We start from the raw sequence: 20917 nt of genomic DNA, 5'->3' as shown, positions 1-20917 counted from the left end.
ATCAGTCACAGCTTCCTGCTTCTCCATGCCCATCCCAGCCCCCTTTAACACACACAGACACACAGCTGTCCCTCTACCAAGCACCCAGCTTCCTGCTTCTCCATGCCCATCCCAGCCCCCTTTAACACACACAGACACACAGCTGTCCCTCTACCAAGCACCCAGCTTCCTGCTTCTCCATGCCCATCCCAGCCCCCTTTAACACACACAGACACACAGCTGTCCCTCTACCAAGCACCCAGCTTCCTGCTTCTCCATGCCCTTCCCAGCCCCCTTTAACACACACACACACAGACACACAGCTGTCCCTCCCAGCCTACCAAGCACCCAGCTTCCTGCTTCTCCATGCCCATCCCAGCCCACTTTAACACACACAGACACACAGCTGTCCCTCTACCAAGCACCCAGCTTCCTGCTTCTCCATGCCCATCCCAGCCTACCAAGCACCCAGCTTCCTGCTTCTCCATGCCCATCCCAGCCCACTTCAACACACACAGACACACAGCTGTCCCTCTACCAAGCACCCAGCTTCCTGCTTCTCCATGCCCACTTCAACACACACAGACACACAGCTTCCTGCTTCTCCATGCCCATCCCAGCCCCCTTTAACACACACAGAAACACAGCTGTCCCTCTACCAAGCACCCAGCTTCCTGCTTCTCCATGCCCATCCCAGCCCCCTTTAACACACACAGACACACAGCTGTCCCTCTACCAAGCACCCAGCTTCCTGCTTCTCCATGCCCATCCCAGCCCCCTTTAACACACACAGACACACAGCTGTCCCTCTACCAAACACCCAGCTTCCTGCTTCCCCATGCCCATCCCAGCCCACTTTAACACACAGCTGTCCCTCTACCAAGCACCCAGCACCGCTGTTCCATGTTGTTATCATTTATTCACTTTACCGTGAGCATATTTGTCGTAGCTCAGATCTGTGGAGTATTCTAACAGAGGATCTTAAACAGCCTGGGCTATATGAGTGAAGACTGAATTATATTCCTCCCAGGTAGCTATAATTCATGACTGACTGATGTGCCAGGTATCAATAGTACTATACTGTACATAGTGCACTGTAGCTGATCTTGACACTCCACATGACAAATGGAGAGAGAAGGAATTTGTCTGGAAAATAACTTGCTACATTGGGTCTTACAGCCCCTCCAGTATCGTAATCTTGACAGGTAAGCTAATAAAGGGTTAATAAATACATAATCTCAAAACACACAGCTGTGCCAGAGTTCATGGTTTATTGCTCTTGTTAAGCACTAGAACATTGCCTCTTTGACTGGAGAAGAGAACAGAAAAGAGCAGGGAAGAACAGGGCAGAGCAGAACAGGGCAGAGCAGAACAGGGCACAACAGAGCAGAGCAGGGCAGGGCAGAGCAGAACAGGGCAGAGCAGAGCAGAGCAGAAAAGGGCAGAACAGAGCAGAGCAGAACAGGGCAGAACAGAGCAGAGCATAACAGGGCAGAGCAGAACAGGGCAGAGCAAGGCAGAGCAGAAAAGGTCAGAGCAGGGCAGAGCAGAACAGAACAGAGCAGAGCAGAACAGGGCAGAGCAGGGCAGAGCAGAACAGGGCAGAACAGAGCAGAGCAGAACAGGGCAGAACAGAGCAGAGCAGAACAGGGCAGAGCAGAACAGGGCAGAGCAGAACAGGGCAGAGCAGGGCAGAGCAGAAAAGGGCAGAGCAGGGCAGAGCAGAACAGAGCAGGGCAGGGCAGAGCAGAACAGGGCAGAGCAGGGCGGAGCAGAACAGGGCAGAGCAGAACAGGGCAGAGCAGAACAGGGCATAGCAGGGCAGAGCAGAACCGGGCAGAGCAGAACAGGGCAGAACAGAGCAGAGCAGAACAGGGCAGAGCAGAACAGGGCAGAGCAGGGCAGATCAGAACAGAGCAGAACAGGGCAGAGCAGAACAGGGCAGAGCAGAATATAACAGGGCAGAGCAGAGCAGAGCAGGGCAGAGCAGAACAGGGCAGAGCAGGGCAGAGCAGAACAGGGCAGAGCAGAACAGGGCAGAGCAGGGCAGAGCAGAACAGGGCAGAGCAGAACAGGGCAGAGCAGAGCAGGGCAAAGCAGAACAGGGCAGAGCAGAACAGAGCAGAGCAGGGTGGGGCAGCCAAGTGTCATGACGTTGGCCTCTTTGGGTATAGCAAGCCCCATCCCCCTCTCCTTGCCTCCCCCTTGCCTCCTTCAACTAGGCTGCTGTGGTCAGAGAGACGTCGTAAATTCCTGAGGATCTCCTCATGGACAAACAGAATAGAGAGAGTACATTTTCATAGAGAACAAAGTAATTCCTTCCACCTCACAGAACTTGAGGTACGAACAAATTTCATGTTCCGGAGAAAGTATAAAAGATCGGTGAAGAATCCAGTTACGAACTGGTCCGTTTGTTACAACATGGGGAAGCTTATGGGAGACGGTGTGGCCACATTACCATAACGCTGTTTATATAATAGCCTCAGATAATGTTGTATAAGATGAATGAGTGAGTATGATACTGTTTACACAATTTTACAATGTGATTTTGGACTGTTTAATGAAGGAAAACTCAAAAAGGGGATTGGAGTTAATTAAATCAGAGGACCGCCCCTGAGCCCAGTTATGGTCAGGCGTCCTGGGACAGCCCCTTTTCTGCAATTCCGAATAAAACCCAACTTTGAGAAATGATCACCAGACCAGGTTGTGGACCATTGCTGAATCTTTTAACCATACCACATGGTTAAACTCTTAGACTATCGATACCGACAGAATAAGAACAAATCTTTGATATTAATTACTAGTCTGCAGCTAGGAATTCGGCATCATTGAACGCGAAGAACGACAACCGCCGAAACATCCATTCTATAATGAAACGAATGAACGTCACTCTGAACCAGCCACTATAACCACGACAGAGAGAGAGAGGGAGAGAGATGGACAATTCTACAAAAGAAACAACCTTTTCACCAGCGATCAAGATGACACACTGAGCGTAAATATATATAGTATATTGATTGCAATTGTTCCCGAATGAGTGAGCGTTCATGTGCAAAGGATTCGCATTTCAATTGTTGTAATTATCACTCCGTAGTGACTTCTCATCTGACCCCCACTCCCCTTTTGTCTAACAAGCCGCAATGCCGGGTTAGCCCACTAGAGCACATTCTCCTATCATTTCATGTAACCACATTTACCTTGTTTGTTTGTTTATGCATTTCTGTGAATTACTTAGTTAGTAATAAATAAATGATTTAAGACAATTGATGTATGGATGACGTATAGTGAAGACTGGGTTTGTGCAGATAACCAACAATTTACAACATCTGGAATGAGACTAACGTGAGGTAAAGTAAATTATTCATTAATCAGAAGACTATGGATCAGATATGAAAATATCTGAAAGGTAATATTAGGAAATTATAATCTTGTAATCTTAATATTTTTCCTTGGTGCCCCGACTTCCTAGTTAATTACAGTTACATGATTAATCAGTTTGATTGCGTAATACTAATTACAGAGAATCTTTGATAAAAACTATAAGTCTTTAGTTTAATGATAGTGAAGACACGACACAAGCTTCAAGCACTGAACTGCTGCCTAGTAAGAATTTCATGAACCGTTTTATCACAATGTCAGTCAGGTAAAAACCATTGTGGCTGTACAGTGACAGTGGTCAGCACGGCATTAAGATAAAATAACATGTCACTGTCAGTCAGGTAAAAACCATTGTGGCTGTACAGTGACAGTGGTCAGCACGGCATTAAGATAAAATAACATGTCACTGTCAGTCAGGTAAAAACCATTGTGGCTGTACAGTGACAGTGGTCAGCACGGCATTAAGATAAAATAACATGTCACTGTCAGTCAGGTAAAAACCATTGTGGCTGTACAGTGACAGTGGTCAGCACGGCATTAAGATAAAATAACATGTCACTGTCAGTCAGGTAAAAACCATTGTGGCTGTACAGTGACAGTGGTCAGCACGGCATTAAGATAAAATAACATGTCACTGTCAGTCAGGTAAAAACCATTGTGGCTGTACAGTGACAGTGGTCAGCACGGCATTAAGATAAAATAACATGTCACTGTCAGTCAGGTAAAAACCATTGTGGCTGTACAGTGACAGTGGTCAGCACGGCATTAAGATAAAATAACATGTCACTGTCAGTCAGGTAAAAACCATTGTGGCTGTACAGTGACAGTGGTCAGCACGGCATTAAGATAAAATAACATGTCACTGTCAGTCAGGTAAAAACCATTGTGACTGTACAGTGACAGTGGTCAACACGGCATTAAGATATGTCAGTCATGCTCATCACACACTGTGTATGAGGTCTGTCGTGGCTATAATTGGTACGGTAATCATTTATATGACACATCTAACCACTATTATAGACCAAGAACAGGTGAGCAGACAGGGGCACAGAGGAATTCAGGGATTTGCTTCATTGTAAAACGATGTCATAACACTACTTTAATGTTAATATGACAGCTGTAAACGTAGAGGAATAAACCCTTCAGAGTAAGATTAAAGGGAAGTCAATACTACAAAATGTCCATTGACTATTTGCCAGCCATTGAGGTTAAAGCAGGTGGGGAAGTTATTAGGCAGTAAGCCTTGGAATCCACGCTGTACGAAGTTAACAAGTGAGGACACATAGAAGAAGGACATATCCCTCCTCTTCCTCTTCTTCCACCCGAGTGAAAATAATGTTATTTGAACCTTCTGCTGGGTGCAGAGAAATGCAGGTCAGAGTTCTCCTCCACTCACCTATCTGGAAGAAGGTGACATCAGACTTGACCCCTGGGCCTGCCCCAGTGCTGGCTGCGACCTCAACACTGTAACGGATCCCTGGAGCCAGGCTGGGGATCAGCAAGGAGAAGGTAGAGCCGTCCACCGTACGGTTGATATGGTACCTGCTCTCATTCCCCAAACACCAGATCTAACAGGACAGAGAGAGAAGACAATATAACAGTGTTCTGATGGTGGTGTGACATGTACAGCAAGTTAGCTACTTCTGGTTGATGCTAATGTATAATTTCAGCGCAGATTGAATTATTCCACCCAGGTATTCCACATATAAAAACACTGGGACACATTTTTCTGTGTTTCTGGGTGTGTTCCACACAGAGTCTGTATTAGCTGTGGTAGCCATGTCCCCCTGTCTGAGTGAGTGTAACCTAACCCCATGAAAAGCTAAGTGTGGGTCAGTACTCACCTCCATAACCCTATTGCAGCAGCAGCAGCGCAGGTTTGTCAGTGACTCACAGGGAGGAGATAGGGCTCTCTCAGGCTAACTCAATCCAGGGCTCTCTCAGGCTAACTCAATACAAGGCTCTCTCAGGCTAACTCAATCCAGGGCTCTCTCAGGCTAACTCAATCCAGGGTCAAAAAGTGCTTCATTCATTCTTCTCAGCATGAGGGCTGCTAACCTCAACATCCTGAACCTGGCTAACCCCAGCATCTTGAACCTGGCTACCCTCAGCATCTTGAACCTGGCTAACCCAGCATCCTGAACCTGGCTAACCCCAGCATCTTGAACCTGGCTAACCCAAGCATCTTGAACCTGGCTACCCCCAGCATCTTGAACCTGGCTACCCCCAGCATATTGAACCTGGCTAACCCCAGCATCCTGAACCTGGCTAACCCCAGCATCTTGAACCTGGCTAACCCCAGCATCCTGAACCTGGATAACCCCAGCATCCTGAACCTGGATAACCCCAGCATCCTGAACCTGGATAACCCCAGCATCCTGAACCTGGATAACCCAGCATCCTGAACATGAATAACCCCAGCATCCTGAACCTGGATAACCCTAGCATCCTGAACCTGGATAACCCCAGCATCCTGAACCTGGCTAACCCCAGCATCCTGAACCTGGATAACCCCAGCATCCTGAACCTGGATAACCCCAGCATCCTGAACCTGGCTAACCCCAGCATCCTGAACCTGGCTAACCCCAGCATCCTGAACCTGGATAATCCCAGCATCCTGAACCTGGCTAACCCCAGCATCCTGAACCTGGATAACCCCAGCATCCTGAACCTGGATAACCCCAGCATCCTGAACCTGGCTAACCCCAGCATCCTGAACCTGGATAACCCCAGCATCCTGAACCTGGATAACCCCAGCATCCTGAACCTGGATAACCCCAGCATCCTGAACCTGGATAACCCCAGCATCCTGAACCAAGATAACCCCAGCATCCTGAACCTGGATAACCCCAGCATCCTGAACCTGGATAACCCAAGCATCCTGAACCTGGATAACCCCAGCATCCTGAACCTGGATAACCCCAGCATCCTGAACCTGGCTAACCCCAGCATCCTGAACCTGGCTAACCCCAGCATCCTGAACCTGGATAACCCCAGCATCCTGAACCTGGATAACCCCAGCATCCTGAACCTGGATAACCCCAGCATCCTGAACCTGGATAACCCCAGCATCCTGAACCTGGATAACCCCAGCATCCTGAACATGGATAACCCCAGCATCCTGAACATGGATAACCCCAGCATCCTGAACCTGGATAACCCCAGCATCCTGAACCTGGATAACCCCAGCATCCTGAACCTGGCTAACCCCAGCATCCTGAACCTGGCTAACCCCAGCATCCTGAACCTGGATAACCCCAGCATCCTGAACCTGGATAACCCCAGCATCCTGAACCTGGATAACCCCAGCATCCTGAACCTGGATAACCCCAGCATCCTGAACCTGGATAACCCCAGCATCCTGAACCTGGATAACCCCAGCATCCTGAACTTGGATAACCCCAGCATCCTGAACATGGATAACCCCAGCATCCTGAACATGGATAACCCCAGCATCCTGAACCTGGATAACCCCAGCATCCTGAACCTGGCTAACCCCAGCATCCTGAACCTGGATAACCCCAGCATCCTGAACCTGGCCGCCTCTGCTTCTCTACCCCCACCACCGTATGTTGACATCCCTCACACACAGACGTGTGTGTGTGTGTGTGTGTGTGTGTGTGTGTGTGTGTGTGTGTGTGTGTGTTTGGAGGTAGGGGGTAGTGTTAGAAAGCCCCAGAAGCCTGGGGGGCTGCTTTAGGAGTTGTGGTGGGAAGAAGCGCCACTAGGGACCATATGCAGTAATGACCAAGGAACGCTGCCGCGCCGGATTTAACAACCATGAAATTACTATAAACCCTATCGGCAGAAAACATTTACCTGGAAAATTAACAGTGGCTTAACTTTTAAAATGACTTTGCTGTGTCTCCCCTCCAACACTAACCTACAATCCCTGTGACAAAAAATAACTTTCCAATTAAAATGTCAGTACTCACACTGCATGTTATATGAGGAGTGTGCTGGCCACAGCGAGGGGGTTACACAAAGAGAATACTTATGAGTGAACACAGAGAGGAGGGAGTGGAGCAGAGGGCGGAGAGAGGAATGCTATGGCTGAACTACAAAATTAGGCTGACCTGTACCAAAAAAAGATGGAGTGGAGTAGCCCTTTCCTGAAGTCAATGACCAAAAGCGCCCCCTTTGCCCTCATGGGTGGAACGTTATTAATATTTGTCATAATTTCATTTTTTTATTTTTTTTAACAACGAAGATCCGGTGTCTCTATGTAAAACGGTTTTGTTATCTTTCAGTCTGATGTGATGTATATAAAGTGAAATATTGGGATCCAAATGGAATACATTTCAACTCTATATCTGACATGGTACAGGTGTCTTCTTTTTTTAAGCCCATAACCATACTGTATTTCTGAGGTGTATTTTGTTCCAAGAATCACTCTGTGGGACCCTGATTTAGCCCACTGTCGTAAAAGATGAAACGGTTTAACAAGAGAAGCCTTCCCAAAAATATCTCACAAGCTTCGCTCTGTTTTCCCTGCTGTAATCTCACTCTCCCGTTGTCTTCACCTTGATTGGATTCTCTGTCTGTCTTTCCCATTCATAACCCTCTTTCCAGCAGAGCAGAGTCAAAGAAATCCCTTCCAATGATTTAAGAGGCTCATAAGGGGGTAGTGTTAGGCCTGTAGACCTCTCATCATTAGATTTATTAATCAGCAGGATGCATATACAATGTGTTGCTACAATGTATGGCTATAGTGCATGCCTATAAGGTATGCCTGTAATGTATGGCTATAGTGCATGCCTATAAGGTATGCCTGTAATGTATGCCTATAATGTATGCATACAACGTATGTTTATAATGTAATGAATGGGTATAATATATGTTTATATGTATGGATACAATATATGAGTCTAATGTATGGCTGTAATATATTGCTAAAATGTATGGCTGCTAAAATGTTTGGCTGCTATAATATGTGGCTATAATGTATGACTACAATGTATGGATATAATGTATGACTATAACGTATGGATATAATGAATGGCTGTATAGATAATACATCAGATATTCTAGACCTTCAGTAGACTAACTCTGAATAATCCACGAAAGGCCCTCATATTCAAAGCTGGACCTCGAAGCCACCCACTGGGCACACACTGGTTGAATCAATGTTGTTTCCACATGATTTCAATTAAATTCTGTTGAATCAATGTGGAATACACATTGAAATGACCAGTGCTTTTCACCTCCATTCTTCTGCTATAATTAGGGGATTTAGACCTGGGAAACCACATAGGTGCAATTACATATGAGGTAAAACAGAACCAGCAGGCCTAAGGAACAGAGAGCCTCCCAGGACAACTCAGAAAGTGTGTACATCTATCTAGTCCACCAGATGGCACTGTTTCACAACCATTTCTACCCGCCACCACACAGTAATATCCTACTGTCTCTATCAGCTCTGAGATGACTAGAGGCCAGGGGTTGCCTACACACTACCGTAGTACACTACCTTTGACCAAACTCAGATATGTGGGTAATTTGGGAGTCCCTGCCAGTGTTCTCACCTTGTACTCCTGGACCACCCCGTTCTGCTCCTCCTCTGGAGGCGGTTGCCAGGAGACCATGATGGCGGTCCCATTGTCCCCGCTCTCTGTGACGGTAACCCCACGAGGGGCTGCACTGGGAGCTGGGGACAGACAGATAGACAGACACAACAACACATGTAAATGTAATACACCATCAACAGTAACACACACTGTCTGTCCCCAGCTGTCTGTCCCCACACACTGTTACAACAGTAAAAAAATGACTATTTTTCTTTGTTCAGAGAAAGTATTTACAAATACATTTTAAAAAATCACTATTTAAACAAAGAGAGAATTCTGATTGCAATGTTTACGCCTGTGTGTTCTGTGATGATTCTACCCTGATGAGTTTAATTAAAGTTAATTTATTATGACAAAATACAACATAACACTCTTAATCTCGTTCCGATTGACTGTAATGGAATCAGGCATTCCTGCTCACGGGAGTGAGGCCATCGTGTTTGAACTACGAAAACAATTAGCAACACAATTAGCAACAAAGCTTTGCTGAATACAACAAGGAAGAAGGAAAACACACACCCACACACATTTTGGCTAACAGTTTTTTTTTTCAGTCAGCTCCTCTCTCATTCATTCCACATAACTTTTCACAATGCTTCTCTCTTTCATATGGCCTATATGAGCTCTGGGTTGCCCCCAAACCCTGGAAGATTTTCACAACCACACAACCACATCCTTTTCAATAATTAACACAGCACCTAGGTGACAAATAGTATTTGGGTTCATCATCCTCTGGGTTTCACGGGACTTTTTCCAACAGTACAACATCTGGCCTAACACACAGAAACACCACAGAACACACAATCATCCTTTACTCTCTACGCCCGCTGTGAACAGCTGTTGTTCTCACACACATGCATAGTTACAAAGGTCACAGACAAACTCTGTGTGCACACACACACACACACACACACACACACACACACACACACACACACACACAGACTTGTCCACCCACCTTCCTCCAGAGTCTTGGCTATCTTGACCTCACTGTCTGTTCCCTGGAACTCGTTGAAGAAGGGGCGAACTTTGAACTCGTAAGTGACTCCCTTCCTGAGCTGGGGCACCACAGTACTGTCCTCCCCTGGGGTTCTCACCTCAAACACAGCCCAGTCACTCCTCTGCTGGCCCTCTGGAGAGGCACGGTACATCACCTTATAACCCTGGATGTACTGAGACTGCTGCTCCACCTAGTGGCCAGGGGAGACAATAACACACATACACACACATACATACGGTCAACTTGACTCCATTTAGGCACTCAGAGTGACTCTACAGTGGAAAGTCTCTCAGCATCATTCTGGAACATTATCAATAGACAGTTCAGTTGTAGCTGTAGGCCAGTTTTACTAATGTGGCTGTCTCTGGCTGGCTGGTTGGCTGGCTGGCTGGCTGGCTGGCTGGCTGGCTGGCTGGCTGGCTGGCTGGCTAGCTAGCTAGCGGGGTCCGGAGTGTTAACTCATCACATGGTCCATCCACTTATCCATCCATCCATCTATCCATCCATCCCTCCGTCTGTGTGTGGGCCAGCAGAGCAGTTCCATTTGGAGCGGCAACGATGTCTGGAAACCACAGCGCAACATGAGGTCATAGCCCAGAGGTTCCGAGAGTCTGGTCCTGGTTACAGGGGGTTAGAACAGGGCACCCAGAACAGCCCGGCCCGTCTCCTCCTGACTTACTGGGAACTCTAGTCTAGGATCAGGGGGGACAATGCAGCCTCTCATACTGACTGACTCACACACACCAGGGGACATGATATGCTGAGGGTACAGAGAGAGCCATGATGACAGAGATCATTTCGTATAATAGAGCATTGGTAAAGGTGCATCTTGATTTAGAGAGCCTCTGTGCTGTCAGTCAGGGATCATCTATGCATGTGCCTCTACTGTATGTGTGAACTCTACAATACAACCTATTGGTGTGCACTAGAATGGTACTGTACAGCACTGTACTGTAGTGTATTGTACTACTGTACTGTAGTGTATTGTACTACTGTGCTGTAGTGTATTGTACTACTGTACTGTACTGTATTGTACTACTGTACTGTAGTGTATTGTACTACTGTAAGGTAGTGTATTGTACTGCTGTACTGTACTGTAGTGTATTGTACTACTGTACTGTACTGTAGTGTATTGTACTACTGTACTGTACTGTAGTGTATTGTACTACTGTACTGTAGTGTATTGTACTACTGTACTGTAGTGTATTGTACTACTGTAAGGTAGTGTATTGTACTGCTGTACTGTACTGTAGTGTATTGTACTACTGTACTGTACTGTAGTGTATTGTACTACTGTACTGTACTGTAGTGTATTGTACTACTGTACTGTAGTGTATTGTATTACTGTACTGTAGTGTATTGTACTACTGTACTGTACTATCCAGCAAGGTCTCTGGGAAAGGTAGGCAGCACTTTTTTTAATCCTCCACTAAAAAAAATTATGCCGGCTCAAGTGGTCTCATTAGGCTCAGAACTGTGCAACGGAAATATCACATTTACATAAGTTTTCAGACCCTTTATTAAGTTGAAGCACCCTTGGCAGCGATGACAGACTCAAGTCTTGTTGGGTATGATGCTGGATGTGGAGCGTCCAGAGGTCTCTCCAGAGTTGTTCGATCGGGTGCAAGTCCAGGCTCTGGCTGGACCACTCAATGACATTCAAAGACTTGTCCCAGAGCCACTCCTGTGCTGTCTTGGCTGTGTGCTTAGGGTCGTTGTCCCGTTGGAGGGTGAACCTTCACCCCAGTCTGAGGTCCTGAACGCTCTGGAGCAGGTATTCATCAAGGATCCCTCTGTTCTTTGCTCCGTTCATCTTTCCCTCGATAATGACTAGTCTCCCAGTCCCTGCCGCTGAAAAACATCCCCACAGCAGGTTTCCTCTAGACATGACGCTTGGAATTCAGGCAAAAAAGTTCAATCTTGGTTTCATCAGGGCAGGAAATCTTGTTTCTCATGGTCTGAGAGTCTTTAGGTGCCTTTTGGCAAACTCCAAGCTGGCTGTCATATGCCTTTCACTGAGGAGTGGCTTCCACCTGGCCACTCTACCATAAAGGCCTGATTGGTGGATGCTGCAGAGATGGTTGTCCTTCTGGAAGGTTCTCCATCTCCAAAGAGGAACTCTGGAGCTCTGTCAGAGTGACCATAGGGTTCTTGGTCACCTAGGCCCCTGCCCCGATTGCTCCGTTTGGCCAGGCGGCCAGCTCTAGGAAGAGTCTTAGTGGAGCCAAACTTTTCCATTTAAGAATGAAGGAAGCCACTGTGTTCTTGGGGACCTTCAATGCTGCAAACATTATTTGGTACTCTTCCCCAGTTCTGTGCCTCGACACAATTTACGGACAATTCCTTCGACCTCGTGGCTTGTATTTTTCTCTGACATACACTGTTAATTGTGGGACCTTATGTAGACAGGTGTGTGCCTTTCCAAAGAATTTCCAAACATTTGAATTTACCACAGGTGGACTCCAATCAAGTTGTAGAAACATATCAAGGATGATCAATGGAAACATGATGCACCTGAGCTCAATTTCGAGTGTCATAGCAAAGGGTCTGAATACTTATGTAAATAAGGTATTTATTTTTTACATTTTCAATAAAAACTTTGTCATTATGCGGTATTGGGTGTATATTGATGAGGAACAGTATATATGTATTACATTTTATAATAAGGCTGTGGAAAATAAAATGTCATGGGGTCTGAATACTTTCCGAAGGCACTGTATAAGAAGCCAGTTTATAGAATACAGTGTGTCTTATGCAACTAGTGAGGAGGTATACAGTTATACTTTCCTTCTATTCTACATAACCTGGAATAGATCGACATGGAGCCAGTCGAATCATGGTAGCCAAACAGTGTTTAATAAGATATCCACGATCTAACAGCATAGAGGTCCTAACACCTCTGCATGCTGCCCTTTAATCTCTACCCCTCCTTTATAATCCTCTTTTCTCCTTCTCCTCCTCCCTCTCTCCTCCCACATCTGCAATCCATTTCAGCCTGAGAGCACTAGTTGGACACCTCTTCCTTTTCACTTGTTTTAACAGCAGTCAAGTGTTTTCAATCTGGGAAGGCACAGGCTGGCACGCTGCTCTGCTGGGCGGCTTATGGCAGTGGACTGTGTGTTGTGGAGGGTTGTGAGTGGGCCGCTGTGGGTTGGTTTAGCTCTGATTGAAGACAGGCAGAAAGACAGGCAGACAGACAGACAAGCAGAAAGACAGGTCTTACAGCAGCAGTGCTGGCCAGCGTGACTGGCCCTGACCAGATGGATACTTAGAGAGTTTTGACAGGGTTCCAGTCTGTTCTCTGCTCTGTCCATCTCCGCAGGGCAGTGTCTGTCCTCTACAGGACGCTAGCACATTAGCACTGCTGAGTGGGCAAACAAATCGACCGTGAGCACAGAGCGCTCCAGACCTAGCTACTCTCTATGGTGACTTTGGAGAGAACAATAAAATTATGCATTTACATTTTAAAATGAATGCTAAAACATACAAAGTACACAATAGATATTAAAATAATACATACACCATATAGACTACTGTTCAAAAGTTTGAGGTCACTTAGAAATGTCCTTGTTTTTGAAAGTAAAATACATTGTCAGCAACCATCACTCCTGTGTTCCAAAAGCACGTTGTGTTAGCTAATCCAAGTTTATTATTTTAAAAAGCTAATTGATCATTAGAAAACCCTTTTGCAATTATGTTAGAACAGCTGAAAACTGTTCTGATTAAAGAAGCAATAAAACTGGCCTTCTTTAGACTTGTTGAGTATCTGGAGCATCATCACTTGTGGGTTCGATTACAGGCTCAAAATGGCCTGAAACAAATACCTTTCTTCTGAAACTTGTCAGTCTATTCTTGTTCTGAGAAATGAAGGCTAATCCATGCGAGAAATTGCCAAGAAACTGAAGATCTCGTATAATGCTGTGTACTACTCCCATCACAGAACAGCGTAAACTGGCTCTAACCAGAATTGAAAGAGGAGTGGGATGCCCCGGAGCACAACTGAGCAAGAGGACAAGGTCATTAGAGTTTCTAGTTTGAGAAACAGATGCCTTTTCTTTCAAAAACAAGGACATTTCTAAGTGACCCCAAACTTTTGAGCGGTAATGTACACACATGACAAGAGTCACTCATTGGGAATGTCATCCCTAAAGTCGTGTTTTGAAGCAGAGAAAAACACTCACCGTCCACTGCACTCTGACAGAGGAGGAGGAGAGGATGGTGGGGTTGTGAAGGTGGATGACCACCTCTCCTAACTCCCTCTGAATCTGACGGTGGTCCACTCCCTGACTGGTGGGGGGGATATCTGCACACACACACACACACACACACACACACACACACACACACACACACACACACACACACACACACACACACACACACACACACACACACACACACACACACATATACACACACACACACGATAAATACCTGTCCAGTATGAACAGCAGAGGGTTCAGACTGGGACAAGGTCCAGACAGGGACAGGGACAAGGTCCAGACAAGGACAAAGTCCAGACAGGGACAAGGTCCATGCAAGGACAGGGACAAGGTCCAGACAGGGACAAGGTCCATGCAGGGACAGGGACAAGGTCCAGACAGGGACAAGGTCCAAGCAGGGATAGGGACACGATCCAGACAGGGACAAGGTCCATGCAGGGATAGGGACACGATCCAGACAGGGACAAGGTCCATGCAAGGACAGGGACAAGGTCCAGACAGGGACAAGGTCCATGCAAGGACAGGGACAATGTCCAGACAGGGACAAGGTCCATGCAAGGACAGTGACAAGGTCCAGACAGGGACAAGGTCCATGCAAGGACAGGGACAAGGTCCAGACAGGGACCTACCGTAAAGCGGCCCATTTCAAGTCATTAAGAGAGAGCAGAGACCCACCTTGTGTTTTGACGGTGTCAGTGATGGGGCTGGGGTCACTCAGGCCGTAGGCGTTGGCAGCTCGGACCAGGAAGAGATAGACAGCACTGGCCTTCAGGCCCTTCAGTACATACGACTCAGTCTTCACATGTTCTGCCAGGGTCTGCCAACTGCTGCCTGACGCATGACTAGGAGAGAAGACAGAACAGGATGTTACACATCAGGTTTAAAGTTCATACACACACTCAGACCATAGGCGTATGATATGTGGTAGTAGAGAAGTGGCTTGGGGGCGCACATTTAATGTGTTGTGAAATCTGTTGTGAAATGTAATGTTTTTAAAATGGTATATAACTGCCTTAATGTTGCTGGACCCCAGGAATAGTAGCTGCTGCCTTGACAGGAACTAATGGGGATCCATAATAAACCCCAGGAAGAGTAGCTGCTGCCTTGACAGGAACTAATGGGGATCCATAATAAACCCCAGGAATAGTAGCTGCTGCCTTGACAGGAACTAATGGGGATCCATAATAAACCCCAGGAAGAGTAGCTGCTGCCTTGACAGGAACTAATGGGGATCCATAATAAACCCCAGGAAGAGTAGCTGCTGCCTTGACAGGAACTAATGGGGATCCATAATAAACCCCAGGAAGAGTAGCTGCTGTCTTGACAGGAACTAATGGGGATTCATAATAAACCCCAGGAAGAGTAGCTGCTGCCTTGACAGGAACTAATGGGGATCCATAATAAACCCCAGGAAGAGTAGCTGCTGTCTTGACAGGAACTAATGGGGATCCATAATAAACACCAGGAAGAGTAGCTGCTGCCTTGACAGGAACTAATGGGGATCCATAATAAACTCCAGGAAGAGTAGCTGCTGCCTTGACAGGAACTAATGGGGATCCATAATAAACCCCAGGAAGAGTAGCTGCTGTCTTGACAGGAACTAATGGGGATTCATAATAAACCCCAGGAAGAGTAGCTGCTGCCTTGACAGGAACTAATGGGGATCCATAATAAACCCCAGGAAGAGTAGCTGCTGTCTTGACAGGAACTAATGGGGATCCATAATACACCCCAGGAAGAGTAGCTGCTGTCTTGACAGGAACTAATGGGGATCCATAATAAACCCCAGGAAGAGTAGCTGCTGTCTTGACAGGAACTAATGGGGATCCATAATAAAGGCCAGGAAGAGTAGCTGCTGTCTTGGCAGGAACTAATGGGGATCCATAATAAACCCCAGGAAGAGTAGCTGCTGTCTTGACAGGAACTAATGGGGATCCATAATAAAGGCCAGAAAGAGTAGCTGCTGTCTTGACAGGAACTAATGGGGATCCATAATAAACCCCAGGAAGAGTAGCTGCTGCCTTGACAGGAACTAATGGGGATCCATAATAAACCCCAGGAAGAGTAGCTGCTGTCTTGACAGGAACTAATGGGGATCCATAATAAACCCCAGGAAGAGTAGCTGCTGTCTTGACAGGAACTAATGGGGATCCATAATAAACCCCAGGAAGAGTAGCTGCTGTCTTGACAGGAACTAATGGGGATCCATAATAAACCCCAGGAAGAGTAGCTGCTGCCTTGACAGGAACTAATGGGGATCCATAATAAACCCCAGGAAGAGTAGCTGCTGCCTTGACAGGAACTAATGGGGATCCATAATAAATACAAATACACTGTGACATCACTTTATTTATTTTGGTCACAAGTGACCTCCTTTGTCCTCTGCTCTTACCTGAAGGCCTCTATGATGTAGGAGGTGGGCGTGGCTCCTGAGAAGTTGGGCTTCCAGGACAGAGTGACGGAGGTGCGGGTGACGTCAGTGACCTCAGGTTTGAAGGGGGCGCTGGGGATCAGGTTGGGGTCAGTGGGTCTGGCCGGCTGCACTGGAACACCAAACTCTGAAGATGAGGAGAGTATCGTGAGACATTTTCTATAAAGCTAAATGAATACTTTATCAGTAACGCCAGACTATGGAATGCATACCCAGCACATTCACACACACACAGACTCACGCACACTCCCTGGGCTGGTGGCAAGATTGTGACATTCCAACTAAAAAAGCAATTACAGACTGAATGTATTTAATTCATTATGGAGTGTAGCCACAGTGACAGTAGGCAGCAGCCCAGTGGCTTACCTTGAATATCCAGATAGGCCTTCCATGAGGCTTCGCCACTGGGAGTGGAGGCGATGCATGTGTACATGCCTGTGTCACCCAGCTATAAGACATAAAAAAAGAAGACAGGAAATAGAGGGGAGAGGGACTAGATTAGTGATTGCTCTGGGTTCAAATGCAAATGACAAGGTACTGTCTGGACATCAGTGGAATTGGACTAAAATAGTGCTGCTTCCTCCCCTATCTCTCTCTCTCTCTCTCTCTCTCTCTCTCTCTCTCTCTCTCTCTCTCTCTCTCTCTCTCATTGACATGCTGCTGTGGTCCCTAGCAGCCAGCCATCAGTGCCTGGTAATCTCACTATTATATTTCCCTCTAGAAAGTGGGAAAAGCAGCTGGGAAGGCCAAGTGGCAGGATTGTACCAGTCAAATTGAAAAGATTTCCACAGGAACAAAGACTAATTGGAGACCTCCTCTCCCTCTCCCCTCCTCTCCTCATCCTCATCACTCCTCTCACCCTCCCCTCAGGGAAAGGAGTGCTTTACAGAACAGATATGGTGACACTCTCTAGTGTGTTTGAGAGAGGGAGAGTGTGTGTCTCAGTGTGTTTGAGAGAGGGAGAGTGTTTATGCCCTGTAGATCAGCCTCCAGGTTGGGTCCATCTAAGCTCAACCTGACAGGTAAGACAAGTCATCCAGCTCCTTAAAATGCATTACAAAAGACATGGTGCGTTACCTCCAAACATAAACTAAATGTTCATTCATGTAAATTGCCTTACGTAAGGTTTGGGTTGAAAACACATAACACTGTTCTCACAGTGTTGCCCATTCACCACAGCCCTGTCACCACACACAACCTGCCTGCAGTCATCACAACACACACGCATACACACAGCAACAGTCTAACGCAAACTCTGACCCCTTGATGCCTCCATCTGGAGAATGCATCGGCACCCCCCCTGGTCTTTCGCTCAGTGTTCTGCTTCACACAGCTCCCCATCACACTCTGTTGAGTGACAGGACAATAGTGTGTGTGAATTCACTTCAAACCCCTGACAGCTGATTGACGGCTCACTGAGGAGAGGAGAGGCATGGCTGGACGCTAGGAGGGAACTGATCACATGCTTTATTTACTGATGGAGCAGCACAAGTTATTCTGCCAGCCAGTCAGCCAGCCGCTCTGCCGTATAGACGTTATTCTGCCAGCCAGTCAGCCAGCCAGCCAGTCAGCCAGTCACTCCGCCGTATAGACGTTATTCTGCCAGCCAGCCAGTCAGCCAGTCAGCCAGTCAGCCAGTCAGCCAGCCGCTCCGCCGTATAGACGTTATTCTGCCAGCCAGTCAGCCAGCCAGCCAGTCAGCCAGCCAGCCAGTCAGCCAGCCAGCCAGTCAGCCAGCCACTCCGCCGTATAGACGTTATTCTGCCAGCCAGTCAGCCAGTCACTACGCCGTATAGACGTTATTCTGCCAGCCAGTCAGCCAGTCAGCCAGCCACTCCGCCGTATAGACGTTATTCTGCCAGCCAGTCAGCCAGTCAGCCAGCCACTCCGCCGTATAGACGTTATTCTGCCAGCCAGTCAGCCAGTCAGCCAGTCACTCCGCCGTATAGACGTTATTCTGCCAGCCAGCCAGTCAGCCAGCCAGCCAGTCAGCCAGTCAGCCAGTCAGCCAGTCACTCCGCCGTATAGACGTTATTCTGCCAGCCAGCCAGTCAGCCAGTCAGCCAGTCAGCCAGTCAGCCAGTCAGCCAGCCGCTCAGCTGTATAGACGTTATTCTGCCAGCCAGTCAGCCAGTCAGCCAGCCACTCCGCCGTATAGACGTTATTCTGCCAGCCAGTCAGCCAGTCAGCCAGTCAGCCAGCCACTCCGCCGTATAGACGTTATTCTGCCAGCCAGTCAGCCAGTCAGCCAGCCACTCCGCCGTATAGACGTTATTCTGCCAGCCAGTCAGCCAGTCAGCCAGCCACTACGCCGTATAGACGTTATTCTGCCAGCCAGTCAGCCAGCCACTACGCCGTATAGACGTTATTCTGCCAGCCAGTCAGCCAGCCACTACGCCGTATAGATGTTATTCTGCCAGCCAGTCAGCCAGCCACTACGCCGTATAGACGTTATTCAGGACAGCTTTGAAAGGGGGAATGCGTTATTAATGTCTCGGCTAATGGAAGAGCTTGATTGGAAATGTTAACATATGAAGGAGGTGAATTCGGAAGTTTTCAAACAGCCAAACTGTTCTACATTGAGAACAGAATTCCATTCAATGAAGTTCTTATTTCCATATATTAGGATAATGGGGCATATGGTTGGACAGCCTCAGTAAGATATTCCATGTGAGCTGGTACACTACAGTAGACCTACATGTTGCTCTGTAGATCAGACAGTCCTGTAGTATAAAGGCTTCATACACAGTCCGCCTGTAGTCTGATGTATTTTCTCAGTACTAGTACTCTGAACCAGAGAGGTACATCAATACATTGTTTTATCTTTATGCTTTGAAAAGCTTGGAGAGAAGGTCTACCATTCCATGTGTTTATACTGTGTATTCAGTGAAGATGAGAGTTTCTTTGTGTATGCGTGCGAGCGTGCATGTGAATGTGTGTGTGTATGCGTGTGTGTACATGTTTGAGTGTGTTGTGTGTTACCTTGGCGTAGCGGATCTGCAGTGCGCCCGTGTCCAGCTGTTTGACCCGGGAGTCGTGAGTGGACACCAACACCCCATCCTTCCTCCACATGATGGTGGGGGTGGGCTTACCCGTTGCTAGGCAACTCAGAACCACCGTCCCGTCCACAGAGACTGTCTGATTGGTCGGACCCTGGCGGACAACTGGAGGTGGGCGATCAGACACAACTAGAGAGAAAGAGAGAGAGGGAGAGTTAGAGACTGTGTGGGAGAGAATATATATAATTTGAGTGGACGATGAGAGAACAATATTGAGTGGATTTGATGAGAATAATAAAATAAATGGAGAGACAATTATACAGTGGGATTGTAGAGAAACACATAAATAACAGAGGAAGGTGAGAAAGAAGGTAGCTGTGTGGTAGACGGAGAGAGAGAGAAATTCAAAAATGGAATGAAATGACATTTTCACAACTGGAAGCACTTTTCTAATCATTCAGCAGTAGGAGTTGACCTTAGCCAAACAAATGAGGTGTAATTAAAATAAAACAGGCTAACATACAAGTCCTCTTTCTGCAGATCCAGACTCCAATGGAGACGTTAACATTCACAGCCAACCAAACCCCCCCCATCCCCTCTCCACCTCCTTAAACCACACCCCCCTCATGAAACCACACCTCCAGTCTATAAAACACAGAACATGGGAGAAAACGCTTCTACATACCTAGCAGCACAGACAATGTTATTACCATGAATAATTTTCCCTCCCTCCTCTGTCCCCTCTCCCCCTCTTCCTCCTCGTCATCCCCCTCTCAGTGGGCGTTCACCAGTCGACACACACAGATTCAATTAAACGTGCTTTGTCTCCATTTCATTTCCATTATGTGACCGGAGAACGGTGTCCGTCATGTCCCTGCTACTGTAGATTGCTACTGAGGCTGTTATCATTAATGCTGTTAATACTGCTATTGATAACCAATTCTGCCAGCGCAGCTGATTTAGTCAGAAGCACAAGGTTGTTTGGCTCAAAGGAATAGCAAATCTATTGTAAACATGCAGTATGTGTATCCCCTTTTAAATACACATAATGTAGGACATACGTCTGTACATTTACACACTCAGTGTAGTATCATACATGGGAGACTGGCTCTGGTGCTGGCTCTGGTGTAGTTACTAAAACATTGTCACTGTGACCTGTAATTACCAGATTTGCCTACGGAGATGAGGAGGCCTGCTCCCTTTAATAACTGTTATTATCTTCTCCTTCTACTGTCTACCAGGACCTGCCACACCAAAGAGAGAGGGAGAGAGAGAGAGCAGGCCCGGCTACAAAGGTAGAGGGAGAGGTGTCTGGTTAGAGAGGGTTGAATCTAGGTGAG

At 47.1% G+C, this 20917-nt stretch overlaps 1 protein-coding gene across 1 annotated transcript in view; it reads right to left on the bottom strand.

Annotated features, from left to right (window-relative positions):
• The window catches only part of LOC139385488 (roundabout homolog 1-like), a 400054-nt gene that overhangs the window by 91946 nt on the left and 287191 nt on the right, over positions 1–20917 (bottom strand). The window contains exons 11-18 of the mRNA XM_071130588.1: positions 19561–19766; positions 16945–17026; positions 16540–16705; positions 14823–14989; positions 14106–14227; positions 9883–10114; positions 8883–9004; positions 4754–4925 (exon numbers count right to left, since the gene is read on the bottom strand). Of these exons, the coding sequence (XP_070986689.1) occupies positions 4754–4925; positions 8883–9004; positions 9883–10114; positions 14106–14227; positions 14823–14989; positions 16540–16705; positions 16945–17026; positions 19561–19766 (1269 nt within the window). The remainder of the gene's footprint in view (positions 1–4753; positions 4926–8882; positions 9005–9882; positions 10115–14105; positions 14228–14822; positions 14990–16539; positions 16706–16944; positions 17027–19560; positions 19767–20917) is intronic.

Source organism: Oncorhynchus clarkii, chromosome 27 (genome assembly GCF_045791955.1).
Source record: "Oncorhynchus clarkii lewisi isolate Uvic-CL-2024 chromosome 27, UVic_Ocla_1.0, whole genome shotgun sequence".
NCBI lineage: Eukaryota > Metazoa > Chordata > Actinopteri > Salmoniformes > Salmonidae > Oncorhynchus > Oncorhynchus clarkii.
The sequence above is the reverse complement of the archived record's forward strand: the minus strand, read 5'-3'. Positions and strand labels throughout refer to the sequence as shown.